Here is a 26,467-nt window from a genome sequence, read left to right as displayed (position 1 = left end):
ATGTATCTGTAACCCGGCATCTTTATCACTGTCTGAGAGGTCTTGAAGTGAGTGGAAGACACTTTAAAATGTTTTCGACTTTCTATACGGTCCTCTGCTTACCCTTATACCACCCACAAGCTTGCCTCATTCACACTCACATTCCCCTCAAGCCATTCAGTTCCTCCACTGTTTTACTTGATGCCTTGCCCCAATCATACACATCTCACTCGGTCATTCATGCACACGTGTCACTCAGGCTCTCATTTCAAGATTGACTAGATGAGTAAAGTAAGGGTGGGCTTTGTTGCCTATCCTGCTCACATGAGCAGATGATGAGTAAGTTATCAGCAAACAGAGGGTAGAAAGCCCCTTTGTGCAAAGACTGTAACTCCACTTAAAACCACCATCACGTCCCAGGGTCTCTCTCATGTACACCTCAGCTTCCTATGGAGCCCCTTCCAAGTCCATAATATTTCTTCAATATGAAGAGTTTTGTCCTCCGGGCATTGGGATCTCAAACCTGGACCGGCAGGGTTTGGCTCATTTGCAGCCTCATATCTTGAATACTGTGGAGAAGCTTCTTTTGATGTCCAGCCAATGTCACCCCGATACGGAGCAGGTCCCTAACAAGTGAGAAATCAGATGTTAGAGACCTATCAGGATCAATGCATAGTGAAAAGAAACTTCTAACAGATAATGCAGTTTTCTGCATAAAACATACTATTTCTTCCAGAAAACCTTCACCCTCCCGATTACTTACTCAGCTGTCATCTGTGCCACCAAATGGAAGGATGTAAACCCAGCACTCAGAAAGTTTTCCTGATATTGGCCCATCTTGATTGCCTCTAACCAGTCACCCACAGTGGGAAAGGTTGTGTAGTCTGGAACGGTTCGATCTAGAAGCTGCTGAGATACCCTAGGACCGCACAAATAATGAAGTCAGTTTATTTGAGCGAAAGGGGAAGGAGATCAAGTAAGAGCACAGTCCTCCATAGTGTAAATGGGCCAATATTAGAGATCAGAAATCTCTCCTGTAACAGGCCTAGGGAGCAGCGGAACTCTGATGCTCAATAGCCTAGGCCAGACCAGTGGTCACCATTGGAAATACAGTACATGAAGTTATTCAATATGGAAGCACTCACCCTGCCTGTATTGGACTGATCACTTTCAGACTGGCTGCATTTCGTATTAACTTGTCCAATGAACTGACAATCTGTGAGAATTTAGGTCTCAGGTTGCGGTCACGGAGCCAGCAGTCCAGCATGAGTTGGTGAAGAGCAGCAGGACAATCCATAGGTGGTGGTAGGCGATAGTCCTGCTCCACTGCATTAATGACCTGCCAAAAGAGAATGCCATCAGACTAACTACTACACTGGTCCCACTCAACACGTCACTGTTTCCAACTAAACACAATCAGCTTTCCTAAACACCTCACAATACTTACATCTTGATTCGACATGTCCCAGTAAGGTCGCTCGCCATAAGACATCACCTCCCACATGACAATTCCATAACTCCAAACATCACTTGCAGAGGTAAACTTTCGGTACGAGATGGCTTCAGGAGCAGTCCATCGAATTGGAATCTTCCCCCCCTAATTAAGAAAAGAAAGTTTAACACCATTCCAAACAAACTGACATTATTTGGTGTTAACAGAGGATTTCATTATGTGACTACAATCAGTTTGCCCAGTTTTTTTCTTTTTAAAATATGCCCCAATATATCCTCTGCATCATTTGTATTGTATTTGCTTTCAGATCTCTGTTCCGAACTGTATCATTCTCACACGTGTTTACGACCTAAAGCAATCTATCTTACCAAGGAACAGGTGTATGTGGGGTCAGAGCGGCTGTTCTCCAGGAATCTGGACAGGCCAAAGTCCGACACTTTGCAGACAAGATTGCTGTTGACCAAGATGTTCCGTGCAGCAAGGTCACGATGAACATAATTCATTTCTGCCAAGTACTTCATTCCAGCCGCAATTCCACGGAGAATCCCCACTAACTGGATAACTGTGAACTGACCATCATTCATCTGTAGAGAGAGATTAAATCCAGTCAGAATACTCCTGTGTGCTTCAAGCTTTGGTCTCCACTCTTTCTAAAACCCCATTTACATTTTAGTCACCCTACAATTACAGACTTTTCTAACGATGGCCACCCTGTAAAAAAAAAAAGGTACCTTATGTTCCCAATAGAAGAGTTAGTGAACAAGGCATTTTTTTGGTTGGAAAACGTTCTACTCGGTAAATCGCTTTCTCTGCAATAGCAGGACAGTGAAGTAAAATCAGTCGTCAACTAACCCTAAGGAATGAATCGAGAGCTCCATTTTCCATAAACTCTGTCAGGATCATCACAGGCCGGCTCCTTGTTACAACTCCCTCTAGGCGGATGATGTTCGGGTGATCAAATTGACCCATAATGCTTGCTTCACCAAGGAAGTCACGTCTCTGCTGCTCCGTGTATCCTGCTTTTAGGGTCTTGATAGCCACCAGCTGTTCTCGGCGTGCAGGTTGTTTCAGACGACCGCGGCACACCTCCCCAAACTCGCCTAGAATAACGCGAGAAACAAACAATGTATCAGGCACGTAACAATCCAACCATTGAACTGCTTAATTTCCATTCTTCAATAAATTCGTCGGAGTAAAAATGCAATATGCAGAGCCCTTCGCATGTTAGCAGTGAACGCAGCCTAACACGGGTTTGACGTCTCGGTTTGTACTCTTGGCAAACCCAAACAAAGAGAGGCCCCGAGTACTTCTAAATTTTTTAGTGTGAAACTCGAGACGCCACGTGATAGTTGTATATACTGGGAAAGCGGATAAAACGTAACACACCTGCACCAATCACTTCTTCAATCTTTACACAGGAAATATCAATTTCTTTGGCGAAATCACGTACGGCTTCGTTAGGATCTTCGTACGTAAATGGATCAATGTAAAGCTTCATTCCAGGAACCACTGCAAGATTTACAAAAGGCAAAGCAATCAGCACAGGCCATCCCTGTGAGAATAAACGCATTATAAACGTTCCCACAATCTGCGAACCAAGCTCCCTAATTAAGGTGCAAAGCCCAAAAAACATTCATGTTACTTTTATATACCGCCTGCATGCTATAAGTAAAATGTAAGAAGAAATCCTTAACAGATATCTCACAGCAATGACACGAATATATTATTTGAAACGATTATCTTCTAGAATTATGAAAAAGCGAGAAAAGTCTCCCCACCGATGTGAATCTTATCGATTGCCAAGCGATTTTATTCAAACATATGGCAAGGAGGGATTAGTACATCTACAAACAGGGCAGTGTGAATAATGAGCAATTAGTGGTTAAATGGCTGTTTGCAGATTTTGAAAAATTACCTATTAGTGGAAAAAGAAACCACATTTCCCAGCCACTTTGGGTGTATATTTATATAATGACCAGTGCAGACATATGGAAAGCCATTTCCCCTCTCAAAATCAGTGGCGAGACAGAAGGGTATGCAATTTACAACCATTAATGAAGAAGAAATGACCACTAATTACGTTACTAGTATACAAACAGTTATAGTTATTGTGTTTTATGTTGAAAGAGGAAAATATTTTATTTTTCTATGGGACTTCCCAAGGCATCACAACCGGAAGGAGGAAAGATGTCGACAAAAATGTTTGCAACGACAAAAGCCATGTAAGTTTCTCTCCAAGCCTATGACTAAGAATGAATCTTTCAATCAAGAGAAAGTGTAATTTGTAATAGCAAACAGGCATGACTCGATACGAAAACAATCATTATTGGCAGGAGGATGTGATGAGACAAATCCAATACAGCAATTAATCAGTAGACAGAGCAAGAAAGCACAGCCCAAACACTATAATCAATAGAAGGAAGGTGATGGAGGCCAAGTACAATGGTTTCATAGAGAAAAGAAAAAAAAAAACCAGTACGCCAGATGAACGCATTGGTATTGGTGATAGCGATGGTAGACACGTGTAAACCCATATATATATATATATATATATATATATATATATATATATATATATATATATATATATATATATATATATATATATATATATATATATATATATATATATATATATATATACACAGCCACATTTACATACATATACACGTACTAAACAGGGGGGATCATGGGACTTGCAGGTCACACTTTCCCCATCTCATGTTTCTACGGGTAAGGGTACGTGGGGGGGGTCCGGTTCATATTGGCACACTACAGATACTCACTATATTGCTGCAGTTTCTCCGTGTACTCTGATTCTGGATCATTCCTCTGCTTGCGGCTACGAAGAATAATTAGAAAAAGACAAGAGGAACCAATGTTATAAACCATGTCCAGAGTGTTAAAATACTCAGATAGTGAGCTCCTGAAATCCACCCAGATATCCAAAAGATACTCACCTGAAACAAACAATTATAATAACGACAACAGCAATTATAAATATCAGTCCAGCCGTCACAGAGCCAACAACCATTGGGACCTGCTCTTGAAGACTGCTCCGGTCGCCTGCGGGGGGAAAAAAGGGGAGGGAGAAAGGAGGAGGGAGGGTGAGGGGTCAATGGGCACAGGAAGGCATGGAGGCGAGGAATCAGCAGGCACAGGAAAAATAGACAGTGGGGAATCTGTGGGCCCAGGGAAAACGGTAGGAAAGCAATCAGTGGGCAAAGGAAATTTTAGGAGTGATGAACCAATGAAAAGCAAGGGATCGGTAAGAAGAAAGTAAGTGATCAGTAGGCAGGGGTCACCTGTGTGCTATGGGAATGGGTATGTACCTGCTGATTGGTGGCCACTGTTAAACAGTGTTGGAAGTCAGGGCAAAGCAAGAATGGGGGGGTTGGGTTCAGTGTGCTAGAGAAGTTACTGGGTAAGTGGACTCAATGAGCGTGGAAATAAAAGCGTGCTTAAACTGTCTTTCATAAAAAGACAGAAAAAATACCAGTGAGCATGCGAGCACCGCAAAAAAAAAACCAAAAAAAACACATGCGTACGGTTATACCAGGAATGGATACGGATAGAGTAATTTTGTTAGCTACATGAAGATGTGGTGTTTTACCATGTGCTACCCCTGCTTTTCTACCAAATTATTTAATCCCCAAACCGGTTTAATAAATTACACTTGGATTACGTAGGACGATTAGATGGATAAGTGTAGTATAGTAACCTGGACAGGAGGTTTAAGCAGGGGTTTAGAGAACCTGAAATGGTTGTGTATGGCTCAGGGGATTAACTAAACAATCAGGTGAAAATCTAGGATATGTTGAGGGATAAAATGGGAGGCAGCAGTACTGATCAGGTAGATGACTATGAACCAGGATATAGCAAGATTCTAGCGTATTTAGAGGTAACAGTGTTTCTTCCTCGGCATAGGTGGCCGAGGTTTAAACATCAGCGGGCACAAAAAAGGGAGTTGGGAGTTTGTATGTGAAAGAATGATATAACCAACAAATAAAGTAAACAAGCTGTTTGTTTTACCTACTAAGCAATAAGGTCATATAAGCCACCATGCCAGCTTGATCACCATCCATACACTCATGAAACTGCATGAAATGGATGGCTAAACATAAGTTGGGATGGGAGAGTGACTGCATCCTGTGACTGCTAAACCAACTCATTACAGGATAGAAATCAAAGATAACACAGCCAGTTATCTGTAATAATTGGTGGTTAAAGGTCATTTGGAATACATCTACAAAAAATAAGGGATCTATGAGAAGAAAGAAGGGGCCTGGTGTGTAACAGGTGACCGAAGGAAAGAATGTGGCAATTAGAGGATTAGTGGTTATATTAGAGGTACGTGCAAGAATGAGTTTTTCAGATGTTTACACACCATCCTCGGCTGTGGTCTGGAACTCCCGTGGCTCACTGTATGCACCATATCCAGCCACCGTACGAGCTCGAACCTGGACTACATATATAGTGTCAGCCTGCATTCCTTCGATACGAAGCGTTGTGCGCTGACTGGTTACTGTGTTACCCGCACCACTGTGGCCCTGAAAAGTAAGGAAATAATTGTATTAAAACTGTAAAAGAAACAAAAGGAAGGAGAGTATAGGGAATATTTTGGCACTGCATACGTCTAATGGTAGTTGAGTAACAGAGTGCAAAGTAAACATGAAAGCAGTATGGTAAACTGGGCGACAGAGTGTGCAAAAATGCAATGAAAGTCCTGAAGAGGAGAGAACAAAAAAAAAAAAAAAAAAAAAAAAAGAAATTGGGGATTGGATGTAGAAAAGGAAAGGGTTTGAGATGAAAAACATGGTGACAAAAAAATAAAACATAAAAAATAAAAATCCCTGAGCGAAACATGGGGGAAATGTTTTTGGAGAAGAGGACAGATGTATTTAGGCAAATGAAACATATTTGTGTGCTTACTTTTGCAAAATACTTTATCTCATAATCCAGAATGATGCCATTGGGACTCTCAGGAGGCGACCATGACAAAGTGAGAGAACCTGCTGAGCTGCCATGAGATATCACATTAGGCACAGCCGAAGGAGCTAAGGAAAGAAAGTAAATCACACATGAGTCATCTATACAGAAGTTGTCTAATTCTTCTTCATTCTCGTAACAATGAATTTACTTGACCATAACATCTGTGCAAAGGGACTGTTTAGCGTCGCTCTTAGTGTAAGAGGTTCCCAATGCAAAAGAAAAAACTGCCCTGGATCATCAAAAGGTAATTATATTTTATGTAAAACTCTCATCAGGATATGGGAAGAATGTCTGGGTTTTCTCACCTGCTTGGTTGGTTGTTATGTTAACAGAATGGTAATTTGGTGGGTGGGGGCTCTTGCCAGACACCCCATTTACTGCCTGGATCTCAAAACTGTACTTTGTATGAGCTTGGAGATGACTGACAGAAACATGACTTTGAGTGACTCCAAGTTGTCGAGGCCAGAACTGAACATTGTCGTCACAGCGAGAGCACAGCTTCCCCGAGCACTTTTTACAAATGATGTTATACATAACATCTTCACGACCACCTGAATCACCAGGTTCCACCCACTCCAGGACAACAGAGGTCTCATTCACATTAGAGATTACATTTCGCGGAGCAGAGGGCACAGCTGAAAAGAGAGAAAGGAATGTAGAGATTGAAAAAGATTGACAGCAGTCATGACATTTGCCACCTGTCACATTTTTTTCATGTCTTATCCTAAATCACAATCTAAATATCCCAGGCCCCTGCCACCTTCACACAGTCTCATGCCCTCCTGACTCGCTTTCTCTTTTCTTATAGTAATGGTGAGAATGGAAGGATCATCATGTAGCAAGAGATAAATAACTGCCACTGTTGTCTGAAAAAGGAGCGCCTCTGAGAAACAGTGATGTCTATCTAAGCACCATATCAGTAGAGTTGAAGCTGGGAATTCTGACTTTGCTTATGTCATCAGTATTATCATACGGAGCTGACAGTATCCTTAGGATTAAAAGTATAAATTTCAGAGAGACATAATGGCACAGCTGACTTTCACTGACAGCCCTATGATATTTTCAGTTAACCATCAAAGATATGAGCAGGTTCCTTGGCGTGGTAATAGGGTGCATGACAGTCCCAATGAGATAGGAAACAAAGGACTGTTCCAAATATGAATGAATGCCTGGTTCAAAAAGGAGTTTTACAGTAGGATGCAAGACAGATTAAGGGGGCCAAACCTTTGCCACTGCTCTGATAAAGGTACACCCTTGACATGACAAAAATGCACAAATTCTCCTTACTTGTGCATGCAATTTCAGGAGTTTCGCCATCAGCTCTGTAGTATCCATTCTGGCAAGGACAAACTGTGGCAGCAGCAGATAGTGCCCTGCTGTTTGGGGGGCATGGGATGCAGATGCCTTCACCTTGTTTTGATTTGTATGTTCCACGCGGACAAGCTGGAATAAGATATAAAAACCAAAACATGAATAAAATTTTGTGACAAGAGAGACTTGGGTATAAAAAGGAGAAAAAGGAAAGGGAACACTACTTGTTGTAGCACCTCCAACTACAACGGTGCCGCCATTTTCACTTTGTCCACATACCTTTGCATTGAGTGTCCTTTCCGGCAGGTTCGTAGCCCGCTGCACACGTGCAGGCACCCACAGGCAGCAGCCAATCTCCATCGGCGTTACAATAAAGCTTTAGAGGAACAGATACTTCAAGAGCATTAGGCACACAGGTTCCAGGTGCAATGACCAACGAGGTGCGCTCAGCACCAGTCAGAGTCTCAGGGAAACTTGCAAAACTAGCCACGGTGCTTGGACATTTCTTGTAGAATACTCGCACTGAAATAAGAGATACGCAAGCACCCAAGTCCTGGAACGCCAAGTAAAAACCAGCACGGGAAAGCGGCCCAAAGCTGCGAACCTTTGTGTTGACTCTGCCAGAATCCCGACGTGAGAAGCTCTCATCAGGGGCAATGGTATCCACCTTAATGTAAGGATTCTCCATCCAAAAAGGACTATCAGCAGAGGCAGAGTCGGTGTCAGACTCATAATAGAACATGTTAAAGGTTTCTTTGCACGATCCTGGAACGCTGGGAAGGCTGTTACAATCTCGCACGGAGAACTTCAGTTCCACATAGATGCGCTGGACATCCTTACGTGGAATAAACTGTGTGCGGAGCCAGTTGTTCTGATTGAGCTGACGCACGTTACACACCTGATACGTCCTTATAGGATTGGATGCATCATCATATCCGCTTACTTCCTCCCACTGGCAAAAATCAAAAAAAAAAAAAGTATTATTTATGAAGTAGAACAAAGAAAAACAATGATGAAGCAGTAAGGAAAGAACAAATTACAGCATGGATGGTGGACTGTGTATGAAAGACAAGATTAAAGGGACAGGGGTGCAAGGTACAAAAAAGTCACAGTATGTAAAACAATAAGAAACAAAATTGACAGGACTCAAGGAGAAAATAATAGAGGTGGAATGGTTTGGGAAAGCAAGGGGTAGGAAAGGGTGAACCGAAAGATGGATGTGGGAAGCAACACCCTCATTTTTTTTAACCAAAGAGAAAGGTTTATAAACACTCTTGCCAATGAAGAACCAAGATATTAAATGCAATATCAGGAAGAGAGGCATGAGGAAAGATGGTAATTATGGCTTTAGATCCAGAGATAGGCGAAGACAAAGACTGTACAGCCACAATGAATCGAATGAGTCAGAAAGTAAACCATTCTTAAGATGTGTGCAGGGAAAGTGTGTTAGAGGGTGGGGGCATGGTAAGGATGGGTCAGTCGCTACAGAAGAAAGACTGACAAATAGAGAAAAGAAATGAATAGGATTAGCAGTGAAATGACTTGCAGTGGGTACACTGGTGGGAAGAGGGAGGGCAAAATAAGAAGAATGAAGGGGGGAAACAAAACACTGGGAAAAAGGAAAGTATGACCGAACGGCAGTCTGATCAAAACCCAGAATTTAAAAGAGCATGGTGGAAGCCATACTCGAAACTAGAGATGCAAGAATAATAGAACGGATCATTGCATTTATGACGGGAGCTTTAGCAGTAATGCAGTGAATCGGGGAGTAGGAGGAAATCTTACCCCAGAGTCTGGGTATGCAACCCAAGCAAGCTCTGATGTTGTCCAGCGGCTGTCCATCATAGTTTCTAAAGAAAAAAAAAAAAGGGGGATTTACTATATAAAATATCTAATCTTAGTTAATTTTCACAATACCTACAAGATCCAAACACATTCACATTTTTCTCATAAAACCCACATTAAAATGTACCTTCCTTAATCATGAGTGTCTATAAAGTTACATTTAATGATCAAAAATATTACTTTTACTGTCGCTTTTATTGAAACGGCTATCTAATGGGCAAAGTGGTTATTTAGTCGTCTTAAACCCTGGGAGCAAAAATGTGTTACAATGGCTGTTGGGAACCTGATGCCCGTTCTTTCAAATAAGGTCTCACATCGCCCCTTCAGAACAGGCTTACGTATATACCGAGCCTAATCCAGGTATCCGCCAGACTTTTTGCAATTAAAAGAGCATCATGCTGAAACAAGTTGAACAAGTCCACCATTACTCTAAAATTAGATACATTGTTCCTCCCATGGCCACTGCAAGTTCACTAGAGCTCGCAAAAACTATCAAAAATAGTATAAATACGACTAGGACATTTTAGGGCTTGCCAACCTCCAAGCAGTTGTAGTTTAGCAGTTGAGAGGTGGCATGTTGCCCTGCCACGGAATCATGGATTCATCTAGCAGAAGAAGCTTCAGAGGATATTTAATAACCCGACAGTTGCTATTGACTGCTTGGTAAACATCAAGCCACACAAGCTATGAAAAATCTGAACAGGGATTTTTATTATCTATTATATACATTTATATATAGACGCACAAAATATTATTTTATATATATATATATATATACACATACATATACACATATATACATATATACATACACACATACATATACAAACATACACATTTAAGCATGACTGTTCCTTTAAACTGGTCATATATGCGGTTGTCAAAACCAACACTGGTGCTCGGTAAATTCTCCAGTGTGCCTTGCAACATGATACCAAAAGGCAAGGCAGAAATCGAGAGACAGAGGGGAGGGGGATCTTGGCAGCCGAGTCAGAGGAGATTAAAACAGAATTTTGAATCGACCGAGACATCAAATAGTCAAACGTTTTCCTGCTTTCCAGCAGGCAACAATTTGCCCAGGAACGAGCAATGCAAAACCACTGCCAAAAGCGTCAATTTAGGTAAATTATTACAGTTTACCTAATATTACTGTATTTTGTTTCAGGGTAATTTCTTTTTAAGCAACTGGAGATGGGAGTTCTTGAGAAAAGACGAAAGAGGCCATTCTCAGCTCAGCGCAATTATCTGGGTTAGATTACACATTTACATAAGCAAACAGTGGTCATATGGGTACAATACCACTGCTTGCATATGCAGGAGGAACAAGAACTGAGGCCACATTTTCAGGTTCTACAAGAAAAATATTTTCGTACGTCTACGGCATACGAAAACAAGTTGCTAGTCATAGAGCCTTTCAATTTTAAGAGTATGCATCATTTAAAATAAAAAAAATAATGCTACGAAAAACACAACCTATTTATTGCACGAGTTGAGGATTACACGCAAGCATTTCTACAGATATACTTTGCTGCTACGGCAAAGGGTTCTCGCTGACGTTTTCACATAATCCTATAGTTTTCAGACCTTAAACCCCTGGTTATGGTATGATGTTCTATAGATTGTACAGTCAACCCTTCAAAATACCTTGTATGCGAATATTTCTACAACACCCATCCCAGGGGCAGGTATTATGAGTAGAGTGGGAGATAAAGAAAGTATGATAGTCCTCTCTTCCATTAACCTGGCATTGGATAAATTTCCATAAGCATTGGGCATCCTAACTTTAAAAATCCCTTTTAAAACTTCCGCCAGATGACAGAAGGTTAAAACCGGTACCAATGCTACCTTTTTAACACTAAACCCAGACCACATTGGGTGAAAAGGAAGAGCCATGGACCACGTCCTAAAAGACAAGACAGGCGGTACCCTGAAATAATGATAAACTGTTCAGAGCCCCATTAAAATAAGATATATATATATATATATATATATATATATATATATATAACTTTTTGCCTACACTTTAGTGGAACAACATGGCACACGTTTCTCAGGAAGAGAAACAAAACACAAATCCATGCATCTATGGACACAATTACACAATTAACAATCACATTTATCTCATCCACACGATTAGATAAAGTAACAACAAAACTCCTCAATATATGACAACCGCTGTATCTTAAGAAATTTTTATAAAGGTTTACGTTTTTCGCCTTTTCAGATTTCACATATCTTGGATGTAAAATCGACACGAGACATGAAATTGCCATGACAACAGAAAGCAGAAGGATAATAAAAACAAACAAAAAAACCTTAAATTTAGTTTGTGTATGAAAATGTACAGTGCCTACTCCAGTCTCCTGACCCAGCAAAATGAATGAATAGCTGTCTTATGTACATCCAGCTAGAAGACCTTCACATACTGCATCTAGAACTCACCATCTAGTGTCACAAGTTAATGAAAAAAAGAAAGGTTCATTTAGAAGTTAAATTTGCCCAGTGTCAACAACTACGTTCTAGAATAGAAGTGATCAATTTATACTAACCAGACAGGTTTAATGTATGATGGGTAACACATTAGCTCAGCCCATTACCATACAATGCTAGCAGGTTTATTGGACAAATTATAGAAATCCTAGAACTCCTACACAGTTTCAGATATCGGTACATCCATGTTAGGCAGCCTTTACTTAAATATTGTGAAATAAATGAAAGTATCCCGACGACGCAGAAAAACAGAAAGGTAAAAGGTTCTAGGCGTAACATAAAACTGACACAGGGTAACACCCAACTCTTCGTACCATTTAATCGAGCTCTAGAATACAAGTTTTTACAAGGAATTCCCAGTTTCTTTCCAGCCATTGAACATTTTGTTGCTTGCAAAAAAAAAAAAAAAAAAAAAAAAAGAAGAAGATGCTCATATTACCCTTTAGGAATCTAGCCAATTAGTTTAAATTTATTCTTGTTTATTCTGCTTTTGCATAACTGCATAAAACAAGACACCAAGGATGACAACACAACACTGCTAAGCATTGTGCACATTTTAATCATTGCATTCACGGTTTGATTATATATTTTCCGATGGCTTCGGTGTTATAGATTAGAGGTTTGTCAATGCGTAAATGACTATTCCTGAATAATCATATAATTTAAGGCTGGTTTTACTGTGTTAATATTCCGTTCACACATTTCTTTGCATGAATTTGAAATAAAAGCGATGGTTCTGGGTTCTGGAAGCAATGTGGCATTATGCTTTTTTTTTTGCTTAATTAGTTGATGATAAATAGAGAAATCTCCAGTTTTTTTTGACATAATAATGCATGAGTGATGTAGCATAACCACAGTCAAGATTAGGCCTGGCTGGTTAAATAACATTAAATAAAGTCTTAGGAAAATTTGTGATCAGATAAACTGAAGAAATGCTCTACACAATGTTAGTCTACTTAATGGTTCTTACAGACCAGAATAATGAAACGAAGGCATTCCAAGTAGTGTCTGACCAACAGAAGGGTCTGAGCAAATAACCTCTGAAGTCATATTTATCAGCAACTTTTTATTTTTCAAGGGCTCACTCAAGAAAGAAGCAGCTCCGGGCATTTTAAGGTATGCTTATTCATTTCCCTGCCTCATTCATTATGGATGTACAACTATGCATCACTAATGAAGCACCATCGTGAAGAGGAGAAAGGGACGTTTACAGTACGCAGACAAGGTAACACTTTCTCCCCGAGATCATAATCCATAATAAATATCATTTCAATACATATGGGCTATACCCGATATACATACAGGGGAACTAGAGATTTCCCCACCCAACTGAGCTTCAGAGAAAGCAGCAGAGAAATTATAGACACCGTCTTGTTACCTTTTATTTAAAAAGCCAACAATTTACGCAGCAATTCATATATATATATATATATATAGGAAAAGAGGGCTCTACTTGCAAGCTTACTATGGGAAATTTTATTAAAAAAATAACTGGATCTAAAGAAAAAAAAAAAAAAAGCTGGTTTGCATCGAAGTGACTGAAAAACTTACAGATCATTACATCTGCATTGCTCATACATCTGAAAAAGTGTTCCTTTGTTTTGGTTTTTTTTCAGGCATGCGTGTTTAGCAAAAGCGGCTGTATTCTAATTTTAGGCACTGACCCCCTATCTGAAAGTCATAGTACGTGGGAGGTTTATGGGTAAGGATATTCACCTCTACTTGTTTAACCTCCTCATATAAAGCACATCGTGTTTCTTGGTTTTACTACCTGCCATTTGGATAGTCTGGTAGAAACGTGAAAATGACGCGGGTCCTAAAGTATTAAAGGCATTGGGAATATTAAAAGTATTACCAAAAGCTAAAGCGTGCCCTTTATATATAATGTCAGAAGAGAGAGACTGCAGCAACCACCACAATGTTAACCTTCTAATCCAGTCACGCTCCTTTCGTAATAATATGACAGACTTGCCCATAGCTAATATCTAAAATGTTTGAATTGGCAACCGCTGAGACTATCACGGATATAAAGAACCTGCGGGTCCATGAAATGGAATACTTTCAAAGGCACCTCATACTAAAAAAACAAAAACATAAATATCACAAAATTACAATAATCCTGGATTCAACTAGTATCTTTTTTTTTTTGGTCACAAAGGCATGAAATATCACTTGAATAAAAAACATTATGCAAAAAACGCACATTATTACATAGTTTTATTCATCGTAATGAAGGTTTGGGGGAAAGTGTTCTCTAAAGCATCTTACTTCCCATTAACATTACATTTCAGGAGATGAGAAACCAATCGTTTTCTGGGTATTAATATATAAAACAGTGGCATCACTACAAAAATGATTTAACACAACTTCTAAAACCCAAATTGCGGTAAGAAAATGTGCCGAGTATTTAATAAGGTCTCTCAACCAATACTGATAATACCAAGAGGTAGGTTACATCTGATATAGCTACAGTTTGAAGAATTAAGTTTATTTAATGAAAAAAATAAATATATAGTGAATATCAACTAAGACAGAGGGCTCGACAAGTCCAGATTTTAAGATCTGCCTCCAAACTTTTTGCTCGATTTTATATCATCATCACAGTCTGGCTCATAACTTCTTCTCTGTTGTTGAGCTCTGCGTTCTTCATCTGATCCCAATGGAAGAGGCGCAACAGCAGTAAACTACAACTGTCATACCTTTCGGAGACAACTAGGACATTTTACAAGCCTTGCTGTTTATAACCGAAAGATCGACCAATTTTTGACTTTCTGAACAGCTGTTTCCCCCAAAAGGTCACGGACCACAGACAACATTAAAGGAGCGACAGAAGCAATTTATTTCTATGTGAGCATGGCCATGCGCTATACTGTCAGCTATCTGGCTGTCCATTGTACTGGAAAGAAAAATGCCAATTAGATACTCTGTACCGAGACACCTACTTGACTCGCTCTGCTGTCGGCAAAAGAGGAGAGCATGCTTATATTTAGAGTATGCGCGTTATGTGTGACCTCGCATCAAAGAGCACACTAATTCCAGATTAATGGTGACTTCAGTGAGTGTCAAATGCGGTTACCAGTCTGTCTGCATTATACTTTCCAGTGATTCATATACATTAATGCGAGACTAAAATACATCCACGGCAGAGGTCGACACATTGTAGAAAGCAGGAGCTAATGTTTTAGTACACAATGTAAACTGGGGGGGGGGGTCTACAAAACTAATAGGATTTTTTTCCCCAGATTATATGAAAATAATCTTGGCTCCTATGTTCTGCACAATTCTGGAGGCCTCTTGCTTAAACATAATAATAATAACGTAATAATGCAATTTGACAACAAGTATTCTACAGACATTGTTAGATGATGGAATATTTTTCAAGGATCCACCAATTTTGATTTAATAATAGTGCTCATATCCATCTTTATGACCAGAATATGCCCTGCAATGCATTTTTCTTTATCGTGAACCATTTAATTATCCCTCTCGAATAAATGATCCACTAGAATAATAAAAAAAAAAATAGAAGTACAGTCCCCCATGATACTATGGGGTCCTAGAAAAAAAAAAAAAAAAAAAAGATTTTGGTGGAGATAAGACCATTGCTTAAACTTTGTAATAGCATAGTTTTTTTAAGTATATCCCAAAGGGGGGAAAAAGTTAAAAATATAATAAATAAATAAAAAAATTCTTACTATTTGGTACAAAAAAAGCCCAACACTAGGGTTACAGGAGTATTTATTAAGGCAGCACTGGGGCAATTGGGGACAATGACTATAGAAACCAGTGAAATATTTTAGCTATGGATAATTCTAGACTTTGCTCGGAAATAAATCTAATGGTTATAATCTTGTACTAATGTTTTTTTACTTTGGCATTTGTTATTAATCAGAATGAGAACTATACACATCATGGATGTTGTAATGTTTACACTTAGGGTATTACGCAAGTTTGATTTGTCATATTGTAAACTACCGTCTCTTCCTTATTTACAAATAAAATATTTTATTTGGAAAACAATTTAAAAATCACCATAAATTAGGAAAAAAAAATGGCTTGTTGAGATGTTAATATTCCATTCTTAAACTCAAAGGGTAGCCGCAACGGTAGATTGTATGTACCTACTCCGCAGTGGTGGAAGCTAGTGTGGGAAAGAGACCAGCAGCACCACATAAAGAATACATTGTGAGCATGTAGCACAAAAAAGGTATTATCTATAGAGGGTCATAGTGATGGCCATAGCCAGAGAAAAGGTCACGGTATCAGCCATCTCAATGACATGAAGCCCTTGAAAGCCTGTTTTATCACCAGCGAGAATAGATAACCACAACTATTTCATGCACTCACTGGGAGAGCCATGACAGGCAGCTCTACGCAACATTCTCTTTCCCTTTTAATGTATTTTTTATCCCAACTGCAACAAGAAGAATTATTGATTTATATAGCACAATTTTACCCCGCACTGCCGTACAATGGGCAACCGGGAGTTACGCAGCACATTACATAATAAGTCGAACAAAAAGTTGAGAAGGGTCCAGCTCAAACAAGCTTATATCACAAAGATGTATTTTATATTCTAAAGAGACTAAGCTAATAAATCCTGTGTACGAAAAAACAAACAACATTTAATCAACCCCATGCATGGATGTTTTAATAAGTTCTTTATTGATTAATTGTTAGGGTACTCACTCTGCATAAACGACTGTTTGTTCATATCTAAACAACAGCATCGTAGGGTCGTAGCCAAATATAGGAGAAGGAACGGCAGGAAGGTACTTGAAGATTATAGCCAAGTGTTGAGAATCTGGGATAGGCAAGGTGTCTTTGACGAGGTTTGCGAAGGTCCATAGAACATCAGAACCAATGTTGGTCCTGATACATAATACTCATGGTTTGATTGTATACTAGAGCAAATTTAAGATCAAGGACCTTGTTGGCCAGTCTAAACACCGATAATGCATCGGAACCCTGAAACCATAATTCCCATGTATGTAGAAGAAATGAAAAGCAACCCCCACTCCGGATAAATGGGGAGACTTCCCCGCTGGAAAGAATGCAGTGGAAAAACTACAGACTGGAAGAACTATGTGAGAACTTGTGCCTACAAAGGTGGAGCTTATACTAAGCCTGATAGGTGTGAGTCACACGAAGTAAATCCTAAAAACAAACAAATGAAAAGAGAAGGGAAAAAACCCGAACGTTTACAGTAATCATGGGTTTTTTTGGAAGGGGGGGGTCTCAGACAACTTGGTCAGATCTGCAAATTCTATTTTTTGTATTTAAACTAACTACTAACGCTACATGTTCCAAAGAAATAGAAGGCACTCGATTCTCTACTTGCTGATCTCATAAAGGTCATCATCCGGCTTTTTTGAATCTAGATTTTCGTCTAAGGGAAGAAAGTCTGCAAGCACAAACTAGATCGCTCTTATTTCTACATTCTGTAATTATCTGTTCCCTGCCTCCATCCAATGGTTTGTTACACTATTATATCTTCTCTGAGCTGTAATTTTGGAAGGTGCTAAATACAAGGTTGGCACCGTACAGGTAAAATTATACATGTGCAAACATAGCGACAGACACCAGTATACTGCCATGAGAAGTTTTTCCCTCTTTACAACATAAGGTTTCACTGTAATTTCTAACACTGGCTCGGTTTCAAGTTGGACACATTTTTCTCATTAAAAAAAAAAAAAAAGTGGAGGGAGGTGGAGAGAATAAAAAGAAAGGTCTGGATTTGGTACAGGATTGCTGTGTAAAACAGGGTAAACTAATCCTAACACAGCCCCCTCCATCAGACAGTCCCAGGAGGGCATCCCCCTCCCGGCAGGACAGCTCCAAAACGGGCCCCCACTGGGGGGAGGTGCGTGCTCACATGTACATGCTAATATATTATATATACATACATGTACATAAACACACAAACATACATGCTATGCTAGTTCTTAAAAAACTGGATGGATTAGTATTCTCTCCTTGATGACATCAAGAGCGGTTACCTATTTAATGGCACCGTGTCTGTGTTTACATTGTAATCCTTCCAAATCCACTTCTTTCGGCTATTTTGGTAGAAGAGCAGCACTTTTAATTACCTACATTCTTTCACAAGGTCAGAGAACACGTCGGTGTTTCCATTTTAACATCTGAGGCTCATGCACACGAGAACACACTAAGCCCCATTTTCTTTTGCTTTCCACCTAATTATTCACAAACACGCTACACTCGATTGCTTACAAATGTCAAACTCCAGGAGTATAATTAATAAAGTAATATTGACGGAAAGCGCCCTTCGGTGTCTTCTACATAAATGTCCACAGTCGCGAGTAACTCTACCCAAGTAACCGGTGGGGATTACCAATATTACATTTTTGAAACGGATTAGGTCATTCCTGTGTGGGACCACCTGGGTTTGGAGTCTAGAGACATAAGTGACAGCTGGGGGTAATAAATCCATATCTAGACACCACCTAGAAGACCACAAGCTGTCAAAGGGCAGAAATGGTGGTCAGTGGCAGATGGACACTGAAATTAGCAGCTTTTGGAGGAAGTGAATGAGAGAAAGTGGACAGTAACAGGATAGCACAAGTAATAAGAGAAGCAGATAAGCGGGTGGTAGACTGAAGACCAAAAAAAATTTTTTAAAAAATCCATGCGCAGGTACAGAGTGGTCAGAGTGGATGGAACACAAGGTGACATTTAGCCTAAAGAATCAGTGAAAGAACTGGTTTCATTCTTGCGCTTGAGGATGATTTGGAATCATCCTAGGTGCTTTTTAGAAGCAACAGGATGTTCAACAGCTGGAGTCTTTCTATTACTCTTTTCTATGTTGCCATCTCTAAAGAATGTAGGGTGGGAAAGTAAAGACCGGGAGATTAAATCGCTTCGCCCTCCCTTGTGCCCCTCACTATTGCAAATGCTCATTTCAGCACTCATCCCACTTACAAGTTAGCATTAACCGGGTAGATGACAAATGACTGGTTATCATTAGTAATCCATGCAGACCCTAGATAGGGAACGCTATCTCCAGCTGTACTACTGAGACCCCCCCCTCCCTCGTGCTCAATTTTCTCCCTGGGGAGTAATGCCCGCAGATGGTTTCACTCCGATGACAAAACATGTTGCGCTACACGTGTGTATACTATACTTCTACACAGATTTCTTTCAAGTGAGCGCAAAATTGAAATTTTTGCATAATTTGTTTTTTTTTCTTCTTCTTTTTCTTCTTCAGCCATTCCAAGACAAAATGTAACTCAACGCCAGATTTAGAAAGTGAGCAGAGTAAAGTGAGTGATGGCTTACAAGCCTCTCAACCCAATTCCCTGTACACCATTTGTAAAACTCCAAATGAACTGTGTCTCGTATCAAATAAAAGTTACCACAAGAGCAGAATGCCATGTATCCACTTCTCACCAACTTTTTTTTTTTTCTTATGGTGTAGTAAATAGTTATATATTTTAGAATCTACACTACATTATAAAATAAACGTTAAGGTTGTCCCAGACTTAGCTGTAAGACAGTATTTCTTCATTGAAAAGGGGTGGTGGATAAATGGAACTGCCTTCCAGCAGAACTGTAATGAGAGAATTCAAACATGTATGATAGAGAGATACAAGGATATGCTTAACACAAGGACCAAGTAAGCTTTAAAAAGTTTTACAATGCAGATGGGAGAAAAAAATAAATAAAGGGCGTACAAGGCAGGTCAGGTCTGCTGTCAAATTCTGTGTTATACATGGAGAGGGCAACATGGGCATTTACTTTAATTTATAAATGAGATTTCTCAGCTCATTAGCTTTTATAAGGCTGTTACTCTTAGAGACTCAATTGAATAACCACAGAAAGGCGGCTACGAGGCTTTCACAATATGCGTTGGCTAAAAAGATGTGAACACCCCAGGGTGGAAGAATGAACATATTCACAAACAAACTGATGGGGCATTACACCGAAAAGCAGTCGATGGGGGCCAGGCACAACTGAAGCATCCTTGTGGATTATTATAGCCAATAGTATGTTAATAAATACCGGTTTGTGGAAGGATTAGACAAAGGAGGAAAGTTTGATGAGAGATAAAGTACAAGTTGATTTACTAAAAGAAAAAATGTCCACCTATGAATCAAGCCCTGAAACTACCCCCCAATTACCAAAAATTGCCCCCTGCCCCTGGTGTTTGCCTAGCACTGATATCCAGGACATTTTACACGTATGTGGCTGCTGTGACCTCTACATAGTAAACCGCCAACTACTAATTTCCAAGATGTACCCGTCAAGAGGCCAATACCTTGTGTACAGAGCAGCGCTGAGCTAGTCGATAAAAGAAATAGCAAGTATGGCAGACATTAATAAACACCTTGATTAATGAATAGCGGTACAGTGATCTCTCTCTACTACACAGCAAAACCAAAAGGATGTTACAGCTTTGAAAGCAATCAGATAATAGGAAAATAAGATTAATTATATATAAACATAATTAACCAGTTTTCCTAATTTACATTACATTTAATTTGCATTAAACATGAACTATTGGGGAGTTTAAAATATTACAGCGATCACAACAATGTGTCAACACGATAATTTTACTGATATACCTATGCATACACACAAACACATGCGCGCGTACACACACAGTGTTAAGCACAGCATACATAGTTGGCACTATATTACATACGACCTATGTATGCAAGCTTTCGAGCCGGGGCCCTCTTTACCCAACGTATGGGTTTGCCTAGTCCGTCAATACTAGTTTTTTTCATATCCCTTGAATATATAAAATATAATTAAAGGAAAACACCATCTTATATTGTAATGTCACGGAAAACCAGGTTTCCCTGCGTTAGCTGAGCGCCACTCTTCACCAAATACTGACAATGAACCAGCACCCCGCCAAGTCAACAATAGACTGGACAAACCAACACCACAGGAATGTGAAAACATTACAACACATGCAGCAAAGCTAAACAATGAAAATGTGCAGACATCGCATCATACATTTCAAACCAATACCACCCACCCGATCTCAACTCTCCAGAATTAGAAAGAAAAAAAAAACGGCATTGCTCTTAAAAAAAAAAGGACCCCAGACACGGAGACAACAGGAAAGATGTTGTGTATTCGCAATACATGAGACCTTAGACTCAAGACTTTGTTTTCCCGTTCGCCTTAAAAAAGGCAATTATACATTAAGCGTAGATTACAATATCAGACATAACAAAAGAAGAGCCACAACACAGGAGCCAGTGATGCAGGCACATTAAATAGGGGGATCAAAAGTCCAGAGCTGATTATTACTATATATGTGATGCTGGCCTTGTGATGGTTGTGAAGGCATCTCGCACAAAGTGTGAACAGCATTAATTACAAAGATCTTAACATCTGTTTGATGTGTATGTACCTTTCATAGGCTGTGACACATGTCCACAAAAGGTGAAAGAAGAAAAAAAAAAAGTATAAATTGAAAGAAAAGCTTTACAGAATCTGTTGGGTTCTTTCCTTTGATGAGAATGTTTCCACCAGTGTTATCCAAGCTTAACAACTAGACTGCTTTAACAGATACAACCACATACTTCAGCTTTGTGAGCTACATTCCTGGTAATATGGTCATTCCCCAGTGTAACGCTGCTTGGTTAACTAATCCAGCACAAGGTTAAGGAAATGAAGTCTGGCCTCCAAGGCCAACGAGAGATGTAAAAATGCTTAAGAAAAACGGTTGCACTGCTAGCTGTACGGACAACACCCATGGAAGATGCCATCACACCTGAGATGAGATGTCTAGAAGTGAATACTCCAAGAAGTTCAAAATATCAGTAGGGCATAGGGTGACATTTTCCCCCCAAGACGCTACAGCTGAAGAAACCTTCACTGGATCTACACAGCACATGCAGATGAACAGAATTCCAAAAATACTTCAATATCTTGGCCAACAGAAAAAGATATTGATAGAAGTACACAATGTCCACTCGCACTTTATCTAATTTATGGAGCTACATTAACTTTTAATAATATGCCGAGCAACAAGACTCAAACCTTGCGACAAGGAGACAACCCAAACACGCCCTGGAAGGCTCTATGCAAATGCTAAACAGCAATCGTTAAGCTAATTAGTTGCTTGGGATGTTGAAAGGCAGGAAATTAGTGATTGTCAGTCTGGAGCTTCCATAAACTATCCCCGCCCTGGTTTATCAATGATCCAGAATAGATAAAGATAAGGAGGTAGGAAGTTATCTCCCCAGTAGGCATTTGCTGAAATCACAACACAAAAGGTTGCAAATCAATCACCTAACAATTCAAATGTTGGCATAAGATATCACATTAACATAAAGTAGATACAGAGATTTAGATTGCGGGCTTTGAAGAATTTTAACAAGTTTTGTAGAACTAGGTTTACATTTCAATAGAGGATCTAGAAACATAGGGCAACGTTTCTCAAACAAATGTGAAATGCAGAATAAGAATTTGGTTTAATTGTTAATCTGGTCTCCATGCACTTAATATTTCTTAACTAGAAATAAAGAAATAATTGAATTTGACGGCAGATAAGAGCCCTTCGTTCCATCCAGTCTGCCCATTTTTCTTGATTTAAATGAGTCAAGCCTTAAGCGCTTCTTGATCTTGTCTTAGACTCGAGAAAGCTTTCCGTCTGTCCCATGCATTCCTGCCGTCTTAATCTATATATTATATATAGTTAATAAATAACATGGGTTATGTTTTTAAACTTTGTAAAAAAAAATCTTGAAGTACAGCCTGACTCTATAGCAAGTATTCACGAAAAATTCAACAGTTACCCTTAAAAAACAAAAACACTAACGCGACAGAACTTGCAATAGTTACCCCGAGACAGAGCCAGCAATCACTACATTTCCAGACTCGCCACATTAACTCATCTGCTATACCATACTGTGCCGTGTACAAATGCCATGTTCTGCCAGCAAACATTTGATCCATACATTCAACTGAGACAGTATGTAGAAACGATGTGCACACACGGCGGTAGTCGGGTTTTTACAAATCTGCCTTTAAAAAGAATACATCTAGTCTTCTCCCAGCTAAACTCAACTTTGAAACGTCCAAAAGCTATATATGAGTCTACCGTTAGAGCGCTTCTAGAACTTGTCAGTTTCTAAATCGACATAACACAATGCATTCGTTCTATGCATGTAATGGGTTGTGAACTTTTAGGAGCATAGGTCAAATGCCTCATTTGCATCAGTGGAAATACGCAGCTCCAGAATATTACGGATCTTTCTAAAATAAATGCGCCCCCCCATCCCTGCCCCCACCCAGACTGTGTGCGTCTGGCCTTAACCAGCGGAACCTGCGACCGACTTAACCCATCGCTGTGTGGGCAGCGAAAGCACTAGGAGGGCTGTGGATACTGTAAACAGAAAAAGGGCGTCTCGCACATCATGCATTCACTGAACGTGCTACCCCTCGAGGAGAGATCTACCTTCTCTCACTTGCAATTACGGAGCCATGAAATTGAGGGATAGTTCACCACGGCCTCGGTTCAGCGAGAAGAAAAATCCTCGCACCACAAACCTTTTTAGAATTCAGTAGGCTTACACATCAGCCAGTTTTCTAGTACACGCTTAAGTACAAACACACATTACATATACACATGCATACATATACACACGCACACACATACTCACACATCTTATTTATATAGCGCCAACAATTTACACAACACTTCTTATAATACATATATTCAAAGGGAATGACAAAGCTAGAATTGGCAGACCAAGACAAACCCATACAAACAATAGGTAGAGTTTACAATCTAGAAATTATATATATATATATATATATATATATATATATATATTTATTCCGCTATATACATTTTTTTCAATACATAACTCTTTTAATTTCAGTGATCAAGCAGGATTTGTTGTCCAAACCCCATCATATCTAAGAAGGCGTATCAGCCGGAGAGAAAAATATTTTCAATAAAACGATACATAAAAAGGATAAAGCCGGTGACTGGCGGTGAGTCCCGGTAATAAATGGAATTTCTATCGGAATCAATGTGTAACATGCCGGGATTACGGGTAAACGAAACGCACGTCATGGCTTTGCAGATGCCGAAGTGACACGATCTGCCACAACACACTTGAAACAATGCACAACAATGTGACTTTATGAGAAGGGCTGCTTTCACAAGCAGTCATTCATGTCACGTATGTACAGGATCACATGTTAAGAAATCACATGTTAGCCCCATCTACACAATATTCTGGGAGCATATGTTAGAAATACCATTCCATATATACATCGATTTATTAACATACCGCAAACACTGGGATGGGGATTTTAAAGAGTGGATTCCTTCCCCAGATTTTCTTTTACACATGAACACCCAGCCAGTACAGGAAAGGGTTAATAGCCCAATACCCCGCACCCCAAATCTGAAACGGGCACGGTGGGGGTCACATCTACAGGTGGGGGACACGTATCTAGGACGGTGCCTCGGTCACTTCTTACACGGAGGAAGTTTCTCGTTTTAACAAATGCTTTTAGTTTCCGATCCGGATCGATAAAGGCAAACGAATAAAATAGTAAATGAATCGGTATAACCGCAGCCCACCGGCGCGCGGGGCCCCATCGGTGCGGATACGGCGAGTTTCACGCGAAGCCGGGCAGCCAGGTATCGCAGTCCCCTGTGTAGGGACGGAACTCGAGTGGCTGAGCGTGATGGGAGTAGTTAGATTCTAATGCGGTGGGACAGAACGGATCCGATGCAGAGAATCTCCCACCCACCAGCACCCCACCCCAGGTGCCCCTACTCCCAGCACAGATACCCGATACCACTATAACATGTACACTCCGTCTCACCTTCCAGTCCTTCCACAGCCGCCAGCACCGCGAACACGACCCACGCCACGAGCATGTCTGGGTGACCCGCGGACACTACACCCGGAATAAAAGATTCCCCTGGATCACCCACTCATCCGGCTAAGGCTCCAAATCGACCGGCGTTATCCCGATCCTTGAACCCCCTAAAGCGGGTGTATTCCGAGTTAGGTTTTTTTTTTTCGGGTGACTGTGCTGCCCCGCAACTAGAATTCGAATTCCTGTGTAGAATCCTCGGGTGTATTCGGGTTACCAGGAGAAAGTATCCCAGTAAGTGTGTCCCTCTGTGGGAGTACTGGAGCGTGTGATGCCTCGCCGCGGGTGTACGAGCTCAGTCTCTTTGCCAGTACAGCACTGCTAACACTCACACTCCCCCCGCGGGCAGATTCGGGTAACTCCCGACCTCACACTGGCGAATCCCGCACTGCAGCCACAGCTCTTACTGGGGGAGGGGAGTGTGTCAATCACAGTCACTGCCACGCCCCCGTGCCGTGTCAGCAATCCTCAATGCTTTCGCTGGTCTGGTACTTACTATGGCTCCACCTACATGAACGCGAGGCACGTGGGCAAGTGAGTACTGTGGGCAGGACTTAGAGAAAAGATGAATTGAGTTGGGCGGAACCGTGAAGGCTTTACTCCGCCTCTCGGCTTCCATAGGCTGCTGGGTTTGTCACCATGGAAATGCGACTGGGGTTGTCAATCACTAGTGTTATGTTAAAAAAAAGGATATAAGCAGCGCCCTGTTGTGGCTGGAAGAGAAATTGCAGCAGGTGGCAGAGTGTGAAAGGAGGAAGAAATAAAATAAAAGGTGCAGGAAATAGGACGAGAATAATGGAGAATGTGGGAGATTCATTAAAGGCAATCTATCATCATGCTTATTTCAAAGCACGTCCTCTGCTGTGTCTGGAGCTCCAAAGGCCTGTGCTCAGTTACTGTGCTTTCCCAATCTGCGCTTCAACATGCGCAAGCGGCGACCTGTTGTAAAATACATGAAATCACAATAGCTGTAGCAGATGAAGTACACAGTGTCCACATGAACTGTATATTATCCGGCGGGCTATACATATAAAATTAGGCCTATATGCGCTATAGCTAATAAAAACAGAAAAGCAGCATTTTACCCATTAAAATAAATTGATATATAAAAGTGCAACAACATTTCAATGATTATTGGTTAGAACACTCTGCTATATATATATATATATATATATATATATATATATATATACACACACACTTATATAACCTATATAATCCCATATGGGGGTAACATGATATTTGATTTGTAGATTCCATAGCAGTTTAACAATAGGGGAGAATAACAATTATTAATAACATTTAAAGTGACAATATACAAAATTAACAGGTTCACACATATAGATAGAGAAAGGTGACTGTTCTTGTGATTTTATAATCTAATAATATAATAAGTGATTATTTGTAAGCCTGCGAGTCGGGCCCTCTTTACCTAATGAGCGGGTTTGTCTTAGTCTGTCAATTCTTGTTTTGTCATTCCCTTTGATGGATTGTAAAATGTGCTGTGTAAGTTGG

The 26,467-nt window shown here is 40.2% G+C and overlaps 1 protein-coding gene across 1 annotated transcript; it reads right to left on the bottom strand.

Annotated features, from left to right (window-relative positions):
• Nucleotides 1-36: 36 nt before the first annotated feature.
• On the bottom strand, nucleotides 37-25,344 carry EPHB3 (EPH receptor B3). Its single transcript, XM_053459993.1, has 16 exons — nucleotides 24,899-25,344; nucleotides 9,521-9,585; nucleotides 8,015-8,687; nucleotides 7,712-7,867; nucleotides 6,730-7,059; nucleotides 6,365-6,489; nucleotides 5,820-5,982; nucleotides 4,393-4,498; nucleotides 4,219-4,274; nucleotides 2,819-2,941; nucleotides 2,285-2,532; nucleotides 1,801-2,016; nucleotides 1,427-1,576; nucleotides 1,125-1,318; nucleotides 743-898; nucleotides 37-605 (listed from the first exon to the last, which is right to left on the bottom strand). Exons 1-16 carry the CDS (start codon nucleotides 24,951-24,953, stop codon nucleotides 497-499), a joined length of 2,925 nt encoding a protein of 974 aa, XP_053315968.1. The 5' UTR covers nucleotides 24,954-25,344; the 3' UTR covers nucleotides 37-496.
• Between the last annotated feature and the right edge of the window lie 1,123 nt (nucleotides 25,345-26,467).

Source organism: Spea bombifrons, chromosome 3 (genome assembly GCF_027358695.1).
Source record: "Spea bombifrons isolate aSpeBom1 chromosome 3, aSpeBom1.2.pri, whole genome shotgun sequence".
In the NCBI taxonomy this organism is placed as follows: domain Eukaryota; kingdom Metazoa; phylum Chordata; class Amphibia; order Anura; family Pelobatidae; genus Spea; species Spea bombifrons.
Note: the sequence above shows the minus strand (reverse complement) of the source record. Positions and strands in the feature narration are given on the sequence as shown.

Excerpts from the sequence above, each read along its gene's own strand:
- EPHB3 (XM_053459993.1), bottom strand. The coding sequence starts at position 24,953 with ATGCTCGTGGCGTGGGTCGTGTTCGCGGTGCTGGCGGCTGTGGAAGGA. Across the intron at positions 4,275-4,392 it reads ATTATAATTGTTTGTTTCAG|CCGCAAGCAGAGGAATGATC; the intron begins GTGAGTATCTTT and ends TATTCTTCGTAG. Across the intron at positions 1,577-1,800 it reads CCACATACACCTGTTCCTTG|GGGGGGAAGATTCCAATTCG; the intron begins GTAAGATAGATT and ends TTTCTTAATTAG.